The 16,455-nt window shown below is 39.9% G+C and overlaps 1 protein-coding gene across 1 annotated transcript in view; it reads right to left on the bottom strand.

Moving 5' to 3' along the window:
- Positions 1 to 16,455, bottom strand: part of KCNH5 (potassium voltage-gated channel, subfamily H (eag-related), member 5) — a 154,932-nt gene that overhangs the window by 103,476 nt on the left and 35,001 nt on the right. The window contains exons 5-6 of the mRNA XM_010000678.1: positions 15,589 to 15,704; positions 11,352 to 11,744 (exon numbers count right to left, since the gene is read on the bottom strand). Coding sequence (XP_009998980.1) covers positions 11,352 to 11,744; positions 15,589 to 15,704 — 509 coding nt within the window. The remainder of the gene's footprint in view (positions 1 to 11,351; positions 11,745 to 15,588; positions 15,705 to 16,455) is intronic.

The raw sequence follows: 16,455 nt of genomic DNA, 5'->3' as shown, positions 1-16,455 counted from the left end.
AGGCTGAGAAAGATCTTTCCTCCAGCTGTGATACAAGCCATAGGAACAGACCTCTGCACCTCAAGCGTGTAGTTCTCTTGCAATCTAAGCCATAGGAACAGACCTCTGCACCTCAAGCAAGAGTGTAGTTCTCTTGCAATCGTGACTCCCTGATAAGCCAGGCAATAGGAAGGATGAAGCTGTCAAACTCATGTTGTACTGGGCCAAACATGCAAGAGGATAAAGGGACAAAAAAGGAAAATGAAGGTTAAGAAGTGCAGGAAATTATTTCAGTTAGTATGAGATGTCCACCTGAACCAGGAATGAGACAGTGGAGTCTGCTCTACACTAAGGCAGCAACAGAACAGCAGAGCTGCATCTCTGTAAGAGATGTAAAAGATTTAATCAGCTGCTTACTTGCTAATCTAATAAGTCTTTACTGCAGTAGGAAATTGTAGCATGAATGTTTTAAAAAGTGAAATGAAAACAAAGCAGCCATTAGTTTCTACCATCTAAATATACTAAAATCTGCTTAAACCTCAAAATTAAATCCCAGTATGCTGAAATGGAAAAACCCTGCATAATTTTTTTTTCTATTAGGGAATAATGTGCTTTTAACTCTAGGCACTTTTTCAATTAAATTTCACTCTGTGATTTTTTTATTTATTTGTTGGTAGTTGGGGGTACATAAGCAACAGGAAAAAAAAAATAAAATTTTTAAAAAACATGCATTTTAAATGTGTTCTGAAACTAAAATCCTCCAGGCTTTGAAAATGGGGATTGGTGCTGCATCATTTAACAGAAAACACTGTCTCAGAAAAGGTCAGTGGAAAAAAAACAACAAAAAAAACCCCACAAACAACAACAAAACAGAAGAGCTTTTTCCTATGTTTTAATGTTCAGTATATTGTGGTTTTGAAGAATTTATGGAATGGCCAAGAACCTTTCTATGAAATTCTGTAAGGCACGTTGCCACTGCAGTCACAGGTGTGACTGCAGCATATATAGACCTTCTGAAGCTAAATTTAAGCTAATATGCTTAGAGTTGCAATTACAGCAACCTGCATTCAGCAAAGTTAGCCATTGAAATGATCAAATCCTCTGAGGAGTCCTGCAGCCCAGGCTGATCTCTTCATCTCTGTGCAAGAGCAAAATGGTTTTATATCAGCTGAGCTCCAGCACACCTGCATGAGCCACAGCCACACCACGACTGAGCTCTAACCTCCCTCCTGGGGTGGAATTCATCTCACATAACACTGCAACCTTATGGTCAGCCATCCAGTCTATGTGAATTGTCCAGCCTTCATCTGTGGTGAGGGAAGGGAGAGCCATGTCAGGAGAGTGATTCACCCAATCCATCTCAGACAGCTGAGATGGGATGAATCACCTCCTGGAGCTGCCCCTCAACCCTCCCACTGAATACAAAGAAGATAAAGCCTATCACTTACACAGCGTGCAGGAGGAGAAATTAAACCCATCCTTAGATATCTGGAAAGCCTGAGTCTGGGCAGCATCCAAACTGCATTATGTTATTACAGAGATGGATATTACAGAGCACTGCCTCACAATGTGAGACTTATCTTTCTCAATATGAGCTTGGAGAATAAATGCTATTAATAACAGTAGGCTGAGATATTCTGCAGATGCAACAGCATGCTTACTTTTTCATTGAATAGCCAATTACTTCACAGACAGTGATGCTACACTACATTTGGTTCTGATAGGATTTTGAAGAAGTCCACATTGGCTTGAGGAAGGAATTAAATCAGTTCTTTAAAAAAATGAACAATCACAAACCAAACTGGACTGAGGGGAAAGAGCTGGTAAATTATAGATTATATTATCTTGAACTATAGACAAAAAGTGAAAATAGACAAAAAGTGAAAACAACTGGACTGTGAGAGGTGGGATAGTCAAACACCTGGCACCAGAGGACAGTTGGAACATCTTTATATCAAAAGGTATAAAATATCCAGAGGTTTGAACCTCAAAGAAGGGGAAAAATTGTAAAGCTGGGTATCAGTTCTGAATGTATGAATAATCGCTGAAAAGAAGGAAACAAAGAACTTACAAAATATGAGAAACAAAAAATTGATCAACAGCTACACCTTAGAGGTGTAGCTCTAAAATAAGGATAATTGAATAAGGATAAAGTGAAAATTGCCAAATGTGAAGTTGAACTTTTCCTTGTAAAGAACATTAAAACAAATACCCAGAGATTCTTCACATTCATCAATGAAAAAAGAACAGAAGTCATCAAGCTGCAACGAAGAAAAAATAATCTAGGCTTCGGCTAGAAAATAAATTAATTATTAGTTTTAGTTTCCAAAGATGATGTTAATGTTTTCCAGAAAAACTAATGCATCAAGAAGGAAATAAACAGATACATTACCTGACCAAACGTTAAGATAATAAATATTTATTTACATCAAAATGCAATCAGTACAGCAATAGGTTTGCTAAGCTTAGGGTAGCTGGGATCTAGCCACATTTTCCTGACAGCTTTCTCTGATAATACACTCCATCTTTCCAAAGAAAATAAATACGTTTCTTCAGTAAAGCAGCAGGTGAAATTATTAGGAAACACAGAAACAACAGGGACTGCAGCTGGGCTCGTAAGATGACTGCAGAACTTGTGAAAAGGATGGTAAAGTGGAGCCTATGCAAAGGACCTCTAGCAAGGGTTATAAGTGACAGTTCTCAGCCATTTCTTTGTTTTATTAGTGACTTCAGCAGAAATATTACATGCTGTTGAAATCTGGTGATGGCACACCTTTGGAGCCCACTATCAGTGCAAAGAATAACTGGGTGAGAATAAACTAAAATGTGATAAATTAACAATACAGATTCTCAAGGCATAAATTACAAGGCAAATTATCCAAAATTTCTGCTCTACAAAGTTCTATAGCTGAACGTGACTGAGAAAAAGAAATATTTGGGCATAGGGGTTAATCCCACAGTGACTCAGAGCAATCAGTGGGTTACACTCACAGAAGAGGTTAATCCAGTTCTAGGATGGATCAGTTGAGTGTTGCCAACGTCAAGAGGAAAAGTCAAACCCCACTTACAAGGCAAAGATTAATTCTCTGCCTGGACTAAAACGTGCGGCTCTGCCCTAAACAGATGTGTTCAAACTTAAACTCTGTGCAGAGAGGGGCAGCTGGAAAGGCCAGGAAAATTTCCATAAAATTTCAGAAAAGGGGTTTCTAGACAAGATGAATTTGCTTAGATTAAAGAAAGGAAAACAGACATGTTTGTGCAGGGGGCGGGAGATGACTGTTCTTTCTAACACATCAAAAATAAACATGAGGGAAGGAAAAGAAATATTTAACCAAGAAGGCTGGCACAGGGACAAATGTGCAAACTGTAAATTAAGAAAGATTTGCAGACAGCACGAGTTAAGGTGGATTTTGACCAGTTTAGGGGAAGGGTGATAGGATGAACCCACCCACCAAAGCCAATGACACTGTTGACTCAAAAGGTCCTGGTGCATTTCACTCCTATTATTTTTTTTTCTGCTTTTGGTTTTATCCTTCAAAAAGCTGAAGTGAAGCAAGTATAATTTGAAAGGCAGGATGCATCTCACCTCGGCCTGAACTGTACTTTGGAGGGATCTGTACCTGAGCTCATCACACTAGTGATGCCATTACAGTCAACGGTGAGAAATAAGCATTTTAGGACAGGGTGACTCCTCAGACCTATTTTGAAGATGAACATGAGGACAAATACGCTGAACCTGCCTGTATTTCCTTGTATGCCTGGCCCTCTGCTTCATCAGATGAATCCCATGCCTAGCACATTTTTAAATATAGCCCAAATAGGGTTTTTTTAAGAAGCATGAACAAAATTTCCATTACCTTTCCCTTATCAGAAGTAATTACAGAAAAACAAATTCACTGAAACTAATCACTAAGCTTATTCTGTAATATCAAGGCAGAGCTCAGCATTTAGTACTGAAGCAGTGAAAAAGGCAGCATTTCTGCAAACCTTGAGCAATCTTGGTGGTACACAATGTAAATGAAAACAAAGTGCCTTCAGGTTTTGGGAACAACTGAAACAGTGAGCTCTTGCCAGCACGAGCAGGTGACCCTGCAGGCCCATCCCCTGGGGGTATTATTCTGTACAGGAGTCATATCCAGGAGGGCTGTTTGAAATTTATCCAGCAAATTATTCCCAAAAGAAATTTTTGAGCTTAGCTACTTAAATAGAGCTTAGCTCTAAAATCCCTGGTTAGCTCCTTAATGCTTCTTTACTGGAGTTAATGTTAAAATAAATCTTCCAACATAACTCAGGAACCCTTGTTTTTAGGTAAGCAATTAATATAATTAATATAATTCGCATAGTTACAAATCAAAATGCTGGAATGAGAAAAATTAAAAAGCAACTTTTCTGATTTATTCCCACATCAAGAACTGAATGTAGGGTTGCATTCAATTACATAGGTCCCCATAGGAGTAAGAGTTTTTGCTCCTGCACAAGCTATCTAGAACCTGGGTCCAGACACAAGCAGAGCCCATTTAATACTTGGCCCTAGCCCAGAGGCAGCAACAGGAGAGACTGCAGTGAGCATAAAATTGAGTCCTTACAGCAAAATGAAAGCAAGTAGCTTTCCTCATGCAGCCTGTGAAAGCACCTCTAAATTTATTGCTTGAGATGAATCTTTTTTTTTTCCAGGAGGACAGGGGAGCTTTTCATATTTTTCTCCCATAACACAAATGTCAATAAGCTATAACATTATAAATAAACTTTTAGTGAATTGTTTATTGCACAACTATACAATGCAGTACATTTCAAACTGTGAATAACTGAGGTTATAAAACAAAGGGTGATTTCAAAATATTTCTTCTAGATTCAAGATAAGGGGGATGTGGCTTCTTGCACTACTTATTTGTTAGTGCATCAAGGTGCCCAACTGGAGAAAAAAAAGAGGATAATATCATCAAATCTGGTAATTTTCACTTTACTTAGGGAGGACGGACAGAGGATGAAATGGGAGGGAGAAGAAGGTGTGTCCCATTGGCTGGGACAGCTTCTGAGCAGGATACTGAACACAGCTGATAATTTTTATGCCAGCAACAAATCACAAATTTCCTGTCCCAAAATAAGAAGGAAAAGAAGTAACTGGAAAGAGCATCCTGAACTGCAATGTTTCTGCAAGTACTTCTGGAACTACACATGTCCCTGATGCCAAGGCACACACCTAACACCAACCCAGTCTTGAACAAAATAAAGACTCACACCAAGTTACAAGGCTCTCTTCCCAGTAAAACTTTGCTAATTCTGATCTTAGCCATGCAACTTGTTTCTCCAAGGCTGTACCTTGGCTCTATTTTGTGCAGAGCAATTGCCCATCCCTGAACCTGCACCTCTCTCCTCCCACAGCCAGTCGTATGCAGCGGTCACAGTGACGTGGGTTTGTGCTGCTCCCCTCTGAGTTATTTCAGTGAGCATCTGACCAGATTATTTCATTTGCTTCATCTCCATTGTAAGCCTTCCCTGTGTTGCTAGAGAAGGGATCAGGCAGGACTTGGAGCTTCCCTTGAAAGTACTCCACACAATTTGCCTCAGTTAGACTCTTCATCACTTATTACAGGTCTGACTAAAGGTTTTATTTAAATGGATTGGACCCGACATCTGGCTTCCCAGTAACATACACAACACATTAACAAAAAAACAAACAAACAAACAACAACAAAAACATGAAAAAAAGACCACTGAGACATATCATTGAAGTTCAGTATGCTATAATACAAATCAAAGCAGTGCAGCCCAAGGCTACTAGGCCATATCCACCTTGTGAGACAACCCTGCCGCCACCCCCAGCATCAACCCCAGCTCCTTTCACAAGTTACCTCTCACATGAAGATGACATTCATGTGTCTCCACAGAGGAACCTGCAGAAATACCCCAGAAAACACCCCACACCTTGTATGGCATTAAAAAAAAAATTAAAAAATCTGGTAATTAAACATTGGCAGAAGTTGAATGCACCTTATGATGCAATTCTGCAACTAAGTGTGATGGAGTGATAGGGGTCAGTAAGCGACAGGGGAGAATATGATTGACCATGTGTTTCCAAAAGAAAATCCATTTACATTTGGACATTGTAACCAAGCCATTGTATTATTGCACTGCAGTTTTCTGCACACTACAGCAGGATGACAGTATTCTTTATTTAATTGCCTTGTGACTGCATAAGAAAGGGGAAAATGCCAGGTTCCAGGCTTAGTGCGTCTGTTGTTATGTTGCTAGGAGTTTTAGTCATAGTTTAATAGTCGGCTGCAGAGGGGATTTAGCTCTGGGAATTATTTTCTCCATGTCAGCCACCTAGATTTAAGAAAGGTAGCTAAGCAATAGACTTTCTTTCAGAGCCAAAGCCACATTCTTGCAATACACCCATTTATCTTCACTTTGCATATGCTGCTCAGACTGGGCTCCATAAAACCTTCTTCAAATGTTTTCCAAAAAGGGAATGTTTGCAGTAAAGCACTGCAGATGTGAATATGGCTAAACTAGTTGTATCCACTTTTACTTTCTTCCAGTTTACAGATGTTGCTATTTTAGTTGCTATTAATTGTCCCAATCCAAAGAAGTTTCTGGCACTGCTGGAACAGATCAATAATAGTAATTAAAAGAAAATTACAATTATAAGGATTCCATGCCTTAATATGTCCTGCACAGATCACTAAATTTTAAAGGCCACTAGGTCATGTAGTCTTAAATTATTAAGCAATAGACTCCAGAGTTTTAGGTCATTTAAATTTGTCTGCTTTCACTTGCAGACATTGGCTCATGAAAACTAATTTTTGCAGAAAGGGTGATCTTTTATATAACTCATTTGAGAAACCATTTGGCTATCTGTATGTACCATCCTGGCATCTGGTTCCATTCTTTGCAGTATGTACCATGTAATTTTAGGACCATGTTTCTGGAAGAGACAAGATCAAGCTCACAATTTAAAGAATCTCAGTGAAAATTGCCAGAATAATTTTACAAATATCAAAGGGGGCTTTTCAGCTCTATTTAACACTGCACTTATGGAAACATTTTCCATTTGGCCAAAAGCTTGTTCATCCACCTAGTCTTGGGAATATTTATTCTATATACTAATTTACAGAGTCTCAAATGCAGCCCTGAGAAGTACTGGATCAATGTGTTTGTTCCTGTGTGTGGGTACCCGAGGTCCTTCCAATTCCAGATGCTCTCCCAATTTTATGGCTTCACGTGGGGACAAGAGCCAAGCACCTGCACAACATCCTGGTTTCCCTGGGTAGTAAATCCATGCATTTGGTCCCAAAAGGAGCATGGTTTGACCATACCTGAAAGGGCAATGGGATCAGCACCCTCAGGCACACTGTAAACCCGTCTGCTGACAATTTCAGCATAGTGTGACTCTGACATTTGTGGCTCGTATGGAATCAATGGTTACCCACGCTATAAACAACCTTTTGGTAGCCCCGGCTGACAGAGGTTGGATATTTATCTCTCTCTAATAGGTAAAACACATATAAAGGCTAAGGCTCAAGGCAAGCAAGTTCGTAGCTTCAAAAGTAGGAGCTCATGATTCCAGAGATGTAAGTGGCAGTGCAGACATCAATGGAAAGAATTGCTACATACAGCTAAGCACCCAGCCAAAAAATTAGAATCTCTTCAAGTGACATGTATCCCCAAGACAAAAGTCAGATTTCCAGGTGCTACATACTTCACAGCCTAATTATGAACAGGAACTGCACATGACCAAAACCTTTGGATTCAAGCACCATATCCCCCATCACTCCAAACTTTTTTATTTATTTATTTTTTTAATTTAAAAGAAGAGACAGACAAGCAGGCATGTACCTTTGCACTAATGATGAAGCTTCAGAGAACACGCTCACTTGCAAACAAATCAGCCTAGTTTCAGAACCTCTGAGTACACACTCCCCGTTCTGGTTCATTCCTTGAAAACTGGCTGGATTCCTCAGTACATTTTATAGTGTCCCTTCTTACATTTCTATATATGAAAGGTTTTCTGCATGGCTTTGGCTGCGCCAGGACGTATTTCAGTGCATGTTTTCCCAATTAGAAGAGATGCCATGCATTTTTCTCATTTCTAGGTCTATCATCCTACCAATTTTCTTAAATAAAATACTTACCCCACTAAGGATTCCTCTTTCCTCTCTCTTAGCTCATTTTTCTCCAGCCTATTTCACCTTGTTTTCCTACTCTTTCAATACCACTAAGACACTTAATTGGTCATCCATCACATCGATTTAGATCACTCTGTGCTGTGCAAGGTGTCTCTCTCTCTCTCATTATCTTACCTTTTCCCTTCCTTCTCATACATTCAACCCACTTAAGCAGACTGAAACAGCCTGGCTCTGTAACTCCAGGCATGGAAACCTTCACCTCTAAGCCTGCCTCAAATCATCCTAATGCCTCCCAATTCTCAATTTGTGTGTCATAATCCTTTTCATCATATCCTTCTACTGAGGCTTTGCATCCACTCAACAACAAAATAACTTTGATTTGCAGTCACATTTGCCTCAGGTGGGAATTCCACAAGATTCTAAGCCTTGGCTTATTGCTATCCAAGATGGAAATGATGCTGTTCCTACTTCAGCCAAGACTGACTACATTTGAACTCCAACCCTCAATAAGAAAACTCAGGTTTCCTTTTTTTTTTTAATCTTTTGATTTATCTCCTTAATTCTGACATTATAAAGTAGTGCTCAAGTGCAAAAGGCATCTTATACAACAATGCAGCAGCCTCAGCATGAGAACCTTCAAGCACCAACATCACATATAGGAGTCTACATCTACGAGGGAGAGATACAAACCTTAACTTTCTTGGTTGTACCTTTCTTTAGACATTAGAGACCTGCTCTTAGGGAGGAAAAGAAACTGCCTGCAGTGGTGCTCCCCCTGCTCACCAAGTCCCTTAACAACTAATAAAAGTGCATGTGATGCTTTATGTGGAAAAAAGGAGGGGTTGGAGGTGGAACACACAAGAGGAATAAATTTGGAAAGATTTCATTCACTCAGCTGGCTTTTAAGACAATTCACTCTGATTTGGGCCCATCCTTCAGCATCACACCAAGAACTCAAACAGCACTAGAACCTGCCCCAAGGTCTTTACCACTAAGCTCTGATTTTCTGTTAACTTTTTCTGAAATGACACAATCACCAACTTTAATGCTAAAGATAAATGCCCTTATCCAACACCCCAGGCCAACATAAAAAGCTAAAACCTACTAGAATCAGGAGCTAAAAGAACTCTTATCTCTCCTGCTTGCCTTAGGGAGGAAAAACTCATCTTCTACTGAAAAACATTCTCCTTCTAAGCAATCAGAATATTTCTGCCAAAGTAAACTTATCAATTTACTTATTCTTTATCTATGAACAGTGTTTGAGCACACTGCTGCTAGTGGGCCAAAAAAGTTAAACCCCAAGAAACAATGACCAATAAAATTAATGTTAAAAGTCAAATGAAGATAAAGAGCATCAATATCTACAGGCACCCAGACACATCAAGTAGATCAAAAAACTTAGATGTCACAAATGAAGACATATCACTAAAAAAAAACAAACAACCCTTCCCTGGAAGAGAGAGAAAAGGGAAAATGTAGACTCAAGGAGGAAAGACTGACTGTCCACATACCTGTTTTCAATTTTTTTCAAGCACTAGCGAAAACAGGAGTCGGAGGGATTGGAAATCAAGTACATACACAGTTATGCTCCAAAGTCTGCTGAAGGCTCCAGCTTCAGAACACAAAATTTCATGAGAAATAAATGCTACTTTTAATTTTCTTATCGAAAAGGAGTTGATATTTCATTTGTTTGAAAGCAGGATAGCAGCTCTAGGATGACTACAGATCATGATACCTTGTTATTGTTAAAGTTTGTCACTTTAAGAGTGCCTCAATTATAATGCTCTATAGCAAAGATTCTCTTCACTGTCCCAAATATTGCAGATGGTTTATTTCCCACCTATATGTTAGAGAAAGAGTTAAGCTCATAATTCAAATCTGTACTGTCGGAACACAGAAACTTTCTGCTTATTTATATATTAAAGCAGAAAAATCTGGAGATAATGCTGCATTTTTATAAAAATCAGGTTCCTCTTAATCTGAAATTGGTATCTTAAAAAGCTGTATTATATTTACAACCTTGACAATACCACCTCCTTACACAGCCTGACTGTTCAACCTGCTTCCAGACGGACAGCCCTCATATGATCTTGAATTTAAGCTGCAAGTATTATCACTTCTGTCATATTTGCTATAAATAAAATGGAACCATGTCAAAAGATGGTACTGAGCATAGAGACAGGGATGGAATTTTAAAGGAGCTCTACAAAATCTGCACCAAAATCCACATGGCTGAATGTAGATTGTACATAGTGAAGATATTTAACTGCAGAATTTGAGAACTGGAAAAAAAGAAACCCAACCCCAAAAAAACTAAAAAAAAACACTCAGTGGTGCTCTAAGAAAAAAGTATTAAAATGTTTTAAAAGTTATCAGAGGCTTTTCATCTGTTTATGGCCCAATCATGAAAGGCTCTGGAGAAAAATTAAAACTAGTCCTATGCCATTATAGTTGCATTTTAACAATTAATTTTCCCTACACTGACTTATGCATGCATTATTTGTCGTTGTTATTGCTTGTTTTTCTATTCTCTTAAACTGCAAGCTCAGTTCCTTAAATGTTAATACATTTAGCAGCTAAAAAGCCTTAATTCAGTGTCAGTTTAAGATATTTATGCTTTCTCTCCTCAAACAGTTTCTAAAATTCCAGCAGCAGATCAAGACCTGTTTAAAAAACTGGAGATAAACCTTCCTCTCAATCAGATGTTTAAAAAGGCATCACAAACAAAAGAAAATTACAGCATGCTTCAAAAAATAATCCTAGGGCAGGATTTTTAAAATGCTCATTCAGAGGCATTCTCCACTCCCTTGTAAGTCAGTGGAAAAATTTGCCACCAGCTTCAGGCAGAGCAGACACAGAGTTTTGATTATTTCTGTAAAGCCTTCCCAGTCCACCCTGTGATGGATGAGGACTGTTGAGAGGCAGTCCCTGGGTCTGAGCCACAAAGGGAGGCTGTGGCAGGGGGACATCCTAACTGGATCAGCCCTTTGGGATGTGGATGTGCCACAGTGTTTTTGGATTAAGAGCAAAAGATTCTAAAACCCACATATACCAATTCACAAATCCACACATGGTACTGAAACATGGGAATGCTGTACAGGTAAAGCCCAGCAGACAAAGGCCACCCCTGCATATTTGCACAGAGCTCCAGTTCCTTCTTCTTGCTGCCAGATGCCTGGGAATGTGCTCCTAAACTAATTCTTAATTGAAACAATCCTTTTGAGGTGGACTACAATGACTTACCTCATCCACATTCTCAAAGGCATTGATGATGTCATATGGTAAACAGGACAGAAGATCAATCACAAACCATGTTTTCAGGTAGTTCATCCTGATGAGTTTGGGATCAGATATAACCTCTCCACCAGGGCCAACAAAGGTCGTATGAAAGTTCAAAACAATGTCAACCAGAAAAATAACATCCACAACACTGTCCAGGACAAGCCAGGCGATGTTGTTCTGTTTTGTCTTGAAGGAGACATTATATGGAACCATAATTGCTGTGTAGAAAGTTAGAATTAAGATGACCCAGTCCCACGTGGTCTTAAAAGCACAATAATGCAATATGATGTGTGGTGGAGTCTTTGGAGCTTCTTGTTTGTACTGAGGAAGAATATCAGATCCCAGCTGGAGAACCTGCAAAAGACAGAAAAACAAATATTACTGTTTTCAGTCTACATGATCCTATGAGGGGTCTTAAGATTCCTGTGAGGAGCAGCAGAAAGATGGGAAGGTGTTCATTGGACATTGCAAGTCAAGCTGCACTTCTAAATTCTTTGATCTATTAAGACTATGTGGAGGGAGCTATCACTCCATGAATGGGGGCAGCACAGCATCTAAGGATATTCTTGCTAAAGGGAAGGTCTTTGCAGATAGACTGAGGTGAAACTAAGCTAATACCAATGGCCAAGAGGCTCCATAAAGAGGTGATGAGTACTGCTGCTTTGACTTATGTTCTGCAGTTATGAACATCAGCATTCATACATATTTGGAAGTGTTACAAGACTAATTCTTCTTGCCCAACCTCATTTTTAAACCACTGTTTAGCCAGAACAATACCCTATCGAAGGTAAACTAGACTCCAGCCTTGCTGGCTGATCTACTTCCAAGATGAAGCACTGAGTGCACAACTTCTGCCCTCACACCCTGGCAACATCAAGCTTCCTTCCCATTTTCTTCAAAAACTTGTTGCCTTTACAAGTTCAGTCTCACTAGTGGGTTCTCTTTTATTTCTTCTAATGACTTTTCTCTTTTTTTGCATCATTTTTTGACTACCATCTCCTGCATGCTCACTTTTGTGAAATGTAGAACTGGAAATGTTGCAAAGGAACCAAGCCAAATTCACTCAAGACATTCCTCCCAGCTAATCTAATTACCTCTTATCTCAGTCCAACATAAGAAACAAAAGCACAAAGGAATGACAATGTATTGTGATGACAACTGCAAGATTCATGTGCATATTGGAATTAATAACATCTTTTACGTTTGGGGATCTCAAGTCGATATGGGATAAATAAGTAACTCCAGCAGCTTGAAAAGTCATTTCTCACCAACTACCTGTCCCTGCACTGCATCTGCAGGGACATTTGGGTTGCAAATAGCAGCCCCATATGTGTAAAAAACCATCAGATGCAGGATGCTTCCTCAATGAAGAGGAGTAAATGGTTCTAAATAAACAGCACAACAATTAGGAATATGAACTCAAGTACTACAGATTTGGATTCTTCATTAATTCTCTGCATTCTTATTTTTTAGATGAGAACACTGCACTGTTCCTGAGATCAAACACCGAAAATCTGACTCTAATGAAAATCTGTTTGTCAGAAATCACCCAGGGACAACCACAGCAGCCACTCTCACTCTTGTGTTGTACTTTTCCAACATGTCTAATCTGGCCAGTCAGATTTAGCAATCACAACCTGTAAGAAAAGTTCGTGAAGCTGATATGATGAAAAACTAACTTATCATTACATGAGTTAGCCATTTGTTTTCTACAGAATCAGTTGAGCTGAATACATTTATCCTGTGGCCAGAAAACCACTAGACCCAATAAACAGGTAGCAGTGAGGGTGCAGCAGAGGCCTCCAGGAGACCATGGCTGTCCCCTTTACCCACATCATCATGTTACACCTCCAGCTTTGGGGTAACACAAAGCCACGTGTGAAGCTCCAGCTAAACAGCAATGCACATCAAGCCATCCACTCACAACGGCACTTGGCAGAGGCCCTCACAAGATGCCAAACCCCTGGTGAAACCCATAAAAATATCAACCTCCAGGTGTCCCTTCCCCAGGATAAGGCACTAACAGCATTCCTATAACCACCTAACAGGCAAGTTCAGCTGGCCACTGTGGCACTCTGAACTTGCTGGTGAATCCATGTGTCCTTCCCTGGAATAAAAGAAATGTTGGTTTTGGTTTTTGGATTTGGTGTTTTGTTTTGATTTTTTCCCCACAGCAGCCTCTCTGAAAATCCAAGAAACTTCTTTCAAAGCCAGAACTGTCCCCAGCATTTAACACACCATTTTGGCTTTGACTCAATCTGGTTGTTATCTCCTGTTACCTCTTTGGACTCATCTGTGATCAACACTTTACTGTCATGATAAATCACGACTGGGAATTCTTTCCTCGGTTCCTCAGGCCTGTTTGTTTCTTGTCTTGTTCACTGGGGCAGGAGCTGGGAACAGCCTCACCATAGCTGGAATAATAAACTGCTCAGGGCTTAAGCTGAATGCAATGAACATATGCTTGATAGCTCCCTATGCCTCTGGTGGTGGAGTGTTCAGGAGCTCCCATGATACTGTAAAAGTATAATTATTATTCTTAACATAATATCATGCTGAGTTTGACATAGTGAGTGGGTGGCAAGTGGCTGTGGAGACCACTGAACTATAATGATAATTTCTTTCATGCTGCATGAATTTTTAATTTTAAACCACTAAAGAATACACAGTATCTTGTTAGTCAGCTGCATTCATCACAGACTCTATGAATTATTCTTGCATACAACAAATGAAAATGGCTGATAATGGTTAGGTCTGCTAAAGGTGGGCAGGACGTTCTGCAAGGGATGAGCTGTGATGATAATGCTCCTCCTCAGACAGAGAAGCATGGAAAATGGGGCTTGTAATGTGACAGGACATCTCTGCTCAGTCTGCACTCCTGACAGCACTTTTCCTAAAAAGTATTTTGCAGCTCTAAACAACTTGTAAGAGAGGAGATTGCACATCATCCAAACAACCTGTTCCTAGGTACAGCTTTCTCTCTTACCTAAGCTTACCTGCATCTTCCTTGCTGTGACTTACTTCCTTTACTTTTTCTAGCTGTAGTGGACCTGGTGAACAATTTCCTCCCTCATTCTATGCAAATGTTTTAGACTTATTTGAATATTGTTACCATATCCTGTCTGGTCTTCCCTTCTCTTGACTTAACCAATAATGGATATAACTGGATTTACAGAGTGCTGAATTGTCATGGATCAGAAAAGCAAGATGTGAGAGTAACTCAGCAACCATCTGGGCTATTGGTATGGAATAATTCATGGGGAAACATCATACACATGAAAACTGTAGGTTTACATTCTGATTTTAATTGATGCTAATTTAAAATCAGATAGGGGACAAAACAGACACACACAAAAAAAAAAAAAAAGGGAACAAAAGAAAACCCAAACTGACTAAACCTGCTACCAATTCTTGGCATCAAACCTAGGACAAGCTCTCTGGCACATGGTGGCTAGGGCTGTCATTTCCAGGAGCCCAGAGATTTTGACCCTACATTTTTGACTTATTTATATTTTTCATTACCAATGGACATGAAGATGAAGGCGGTACCTCTGTTTCATCAGTTAACCTGCAGGCATTCACTTGTTGCATCATCTGCACTGTTAAGGAGATGTTTGCAACCTGCCAAAGAGTTCATTTCATCAGTTCTGAAGTAAAAAATGATGAACAAAATACTGCAGGAATGAGTTTGCAAGAAACTCCAGATTAAACTACATATGTCGTCAATGCACCTGTACAATCCCAGGGACCCAGAGAGGGATCCTTCCAAAGAGGTGTCTCAAAAAATCTCACTTCCCCAGGAAAGTAAATGCCCATTCACAGGCCTCAAGAACTTCAAGTCTGGTTCCATGTTGATGTGAGACAGGATGAAGAGGAGCACTCTGTGCTCTGTACCCCAAGTTAAGTGACAACCAGCACACTGAGAATTGCATGCACAGAAATAGGGCCATGTAAAGCAAGGAGACCTACAGAGACTGTTCTCATGACTGAAAGAGCAAGACCAGAAACATGGTCCTGGCACACAGGGCTGCTTTGGGATGAGCAGAAGAGAGGCTGCAAAACATCAGAGCTGGGAAAAACATTTTCCTCTAAAAATATTATTTATTAAGGGGAATAGGTTTGGGTTGTTGTTTTTTTTTATCCCCCACCTCTTCCTGCCTTACAAAGGGAGCAACAGGCTGGGTTCTGTTCCACTTACTTCAGCCAACCGGGAGTGTTTGTGCACCACCTCAGCCTTGTTCATGGGCGTCAGCTGCTGCAGGACGCTCCGGCTGTTCGTCAGGGCCCGCGTCAACCGAGCAAACTTGGTCCAACCTGCGGGGAAGAAGGAAACGGTGTCAGAAGTGCCCCAACCTCATTCATGGCTAGTAAGCCTCCTTCGTGTACACTGATACGAAGTCTCAGGCTCGAATGGTTTCTCTGAATTGTGGCAAAGAACAGCTTCAGGCTCCAGGCTTAACGACCTTGCAAAAGAGGAAAAATACTGCTGCTTCAAGGCAGGCATGAATAAATCTGAGCAAAATCAAAGTGCTCTGGCTTGTTCTTTCTTCTCCCTTTTGGAGACATTGTATTAGAGGGATCACGTTGTGCTTTCAGCCTTCTGGGGAGTTACTGCTGCTGAAATCTAATTCTAAACCACTGAAGTTAATGCAAAGGCTTCCCAAGTCTGTAAATCCTCCCGAAGTAAAATCCCCCCCTGGCTACAGAAAGGCTCCTGTTGATTCAGGGGCACTGGAGCAGCCCCAAAATCTGATCCTTAAGTCTTCACTGTTTCTTGCTCCAACTAGACTTTGAGGACAAAACTAAAACTTTTTATTATTTTTTTTTAATTCTGGGCTGCATTAATAGTAATGCTTCAGATTAAAAACTAACTAAATAAAAAATCATGAAGAATTTAAATACAGATTAAGCACTACATTTTAAATGGCATTACAAAATACATTTAGCTCTTAAAGCAATGATAAACAGCTGCCTTAATAGTAGCTTGAGACACACACACTGGGCTCCTCCTGGGGAATTTTTTCTGCAGTTTCAGGAAAGAGGAACTAGAATTGGTTCCTGAGAA

The sequence above is a fragment of the Chaetura pelagica genome, unplaced genomic scaffold, assembly GCF_000747805.2.
Source record: "Chaetura pelagica isolate M959 unplaced genomic scaffold, ChaPel_1.0 scaffold36, whole genome shotgun sequence".
Classification (NCBI taxonomy): domain Eukaryota; kingdom Metazoa; phylum Chordata; class Aves; order Apodiformes; family Apodidae; genus Chaetura; species Chaetura pelagica.
Note: the sequence above shows the minus strand (reverse complement) of the source record. Positions and strands in the feature narration are given on the sequence as shown.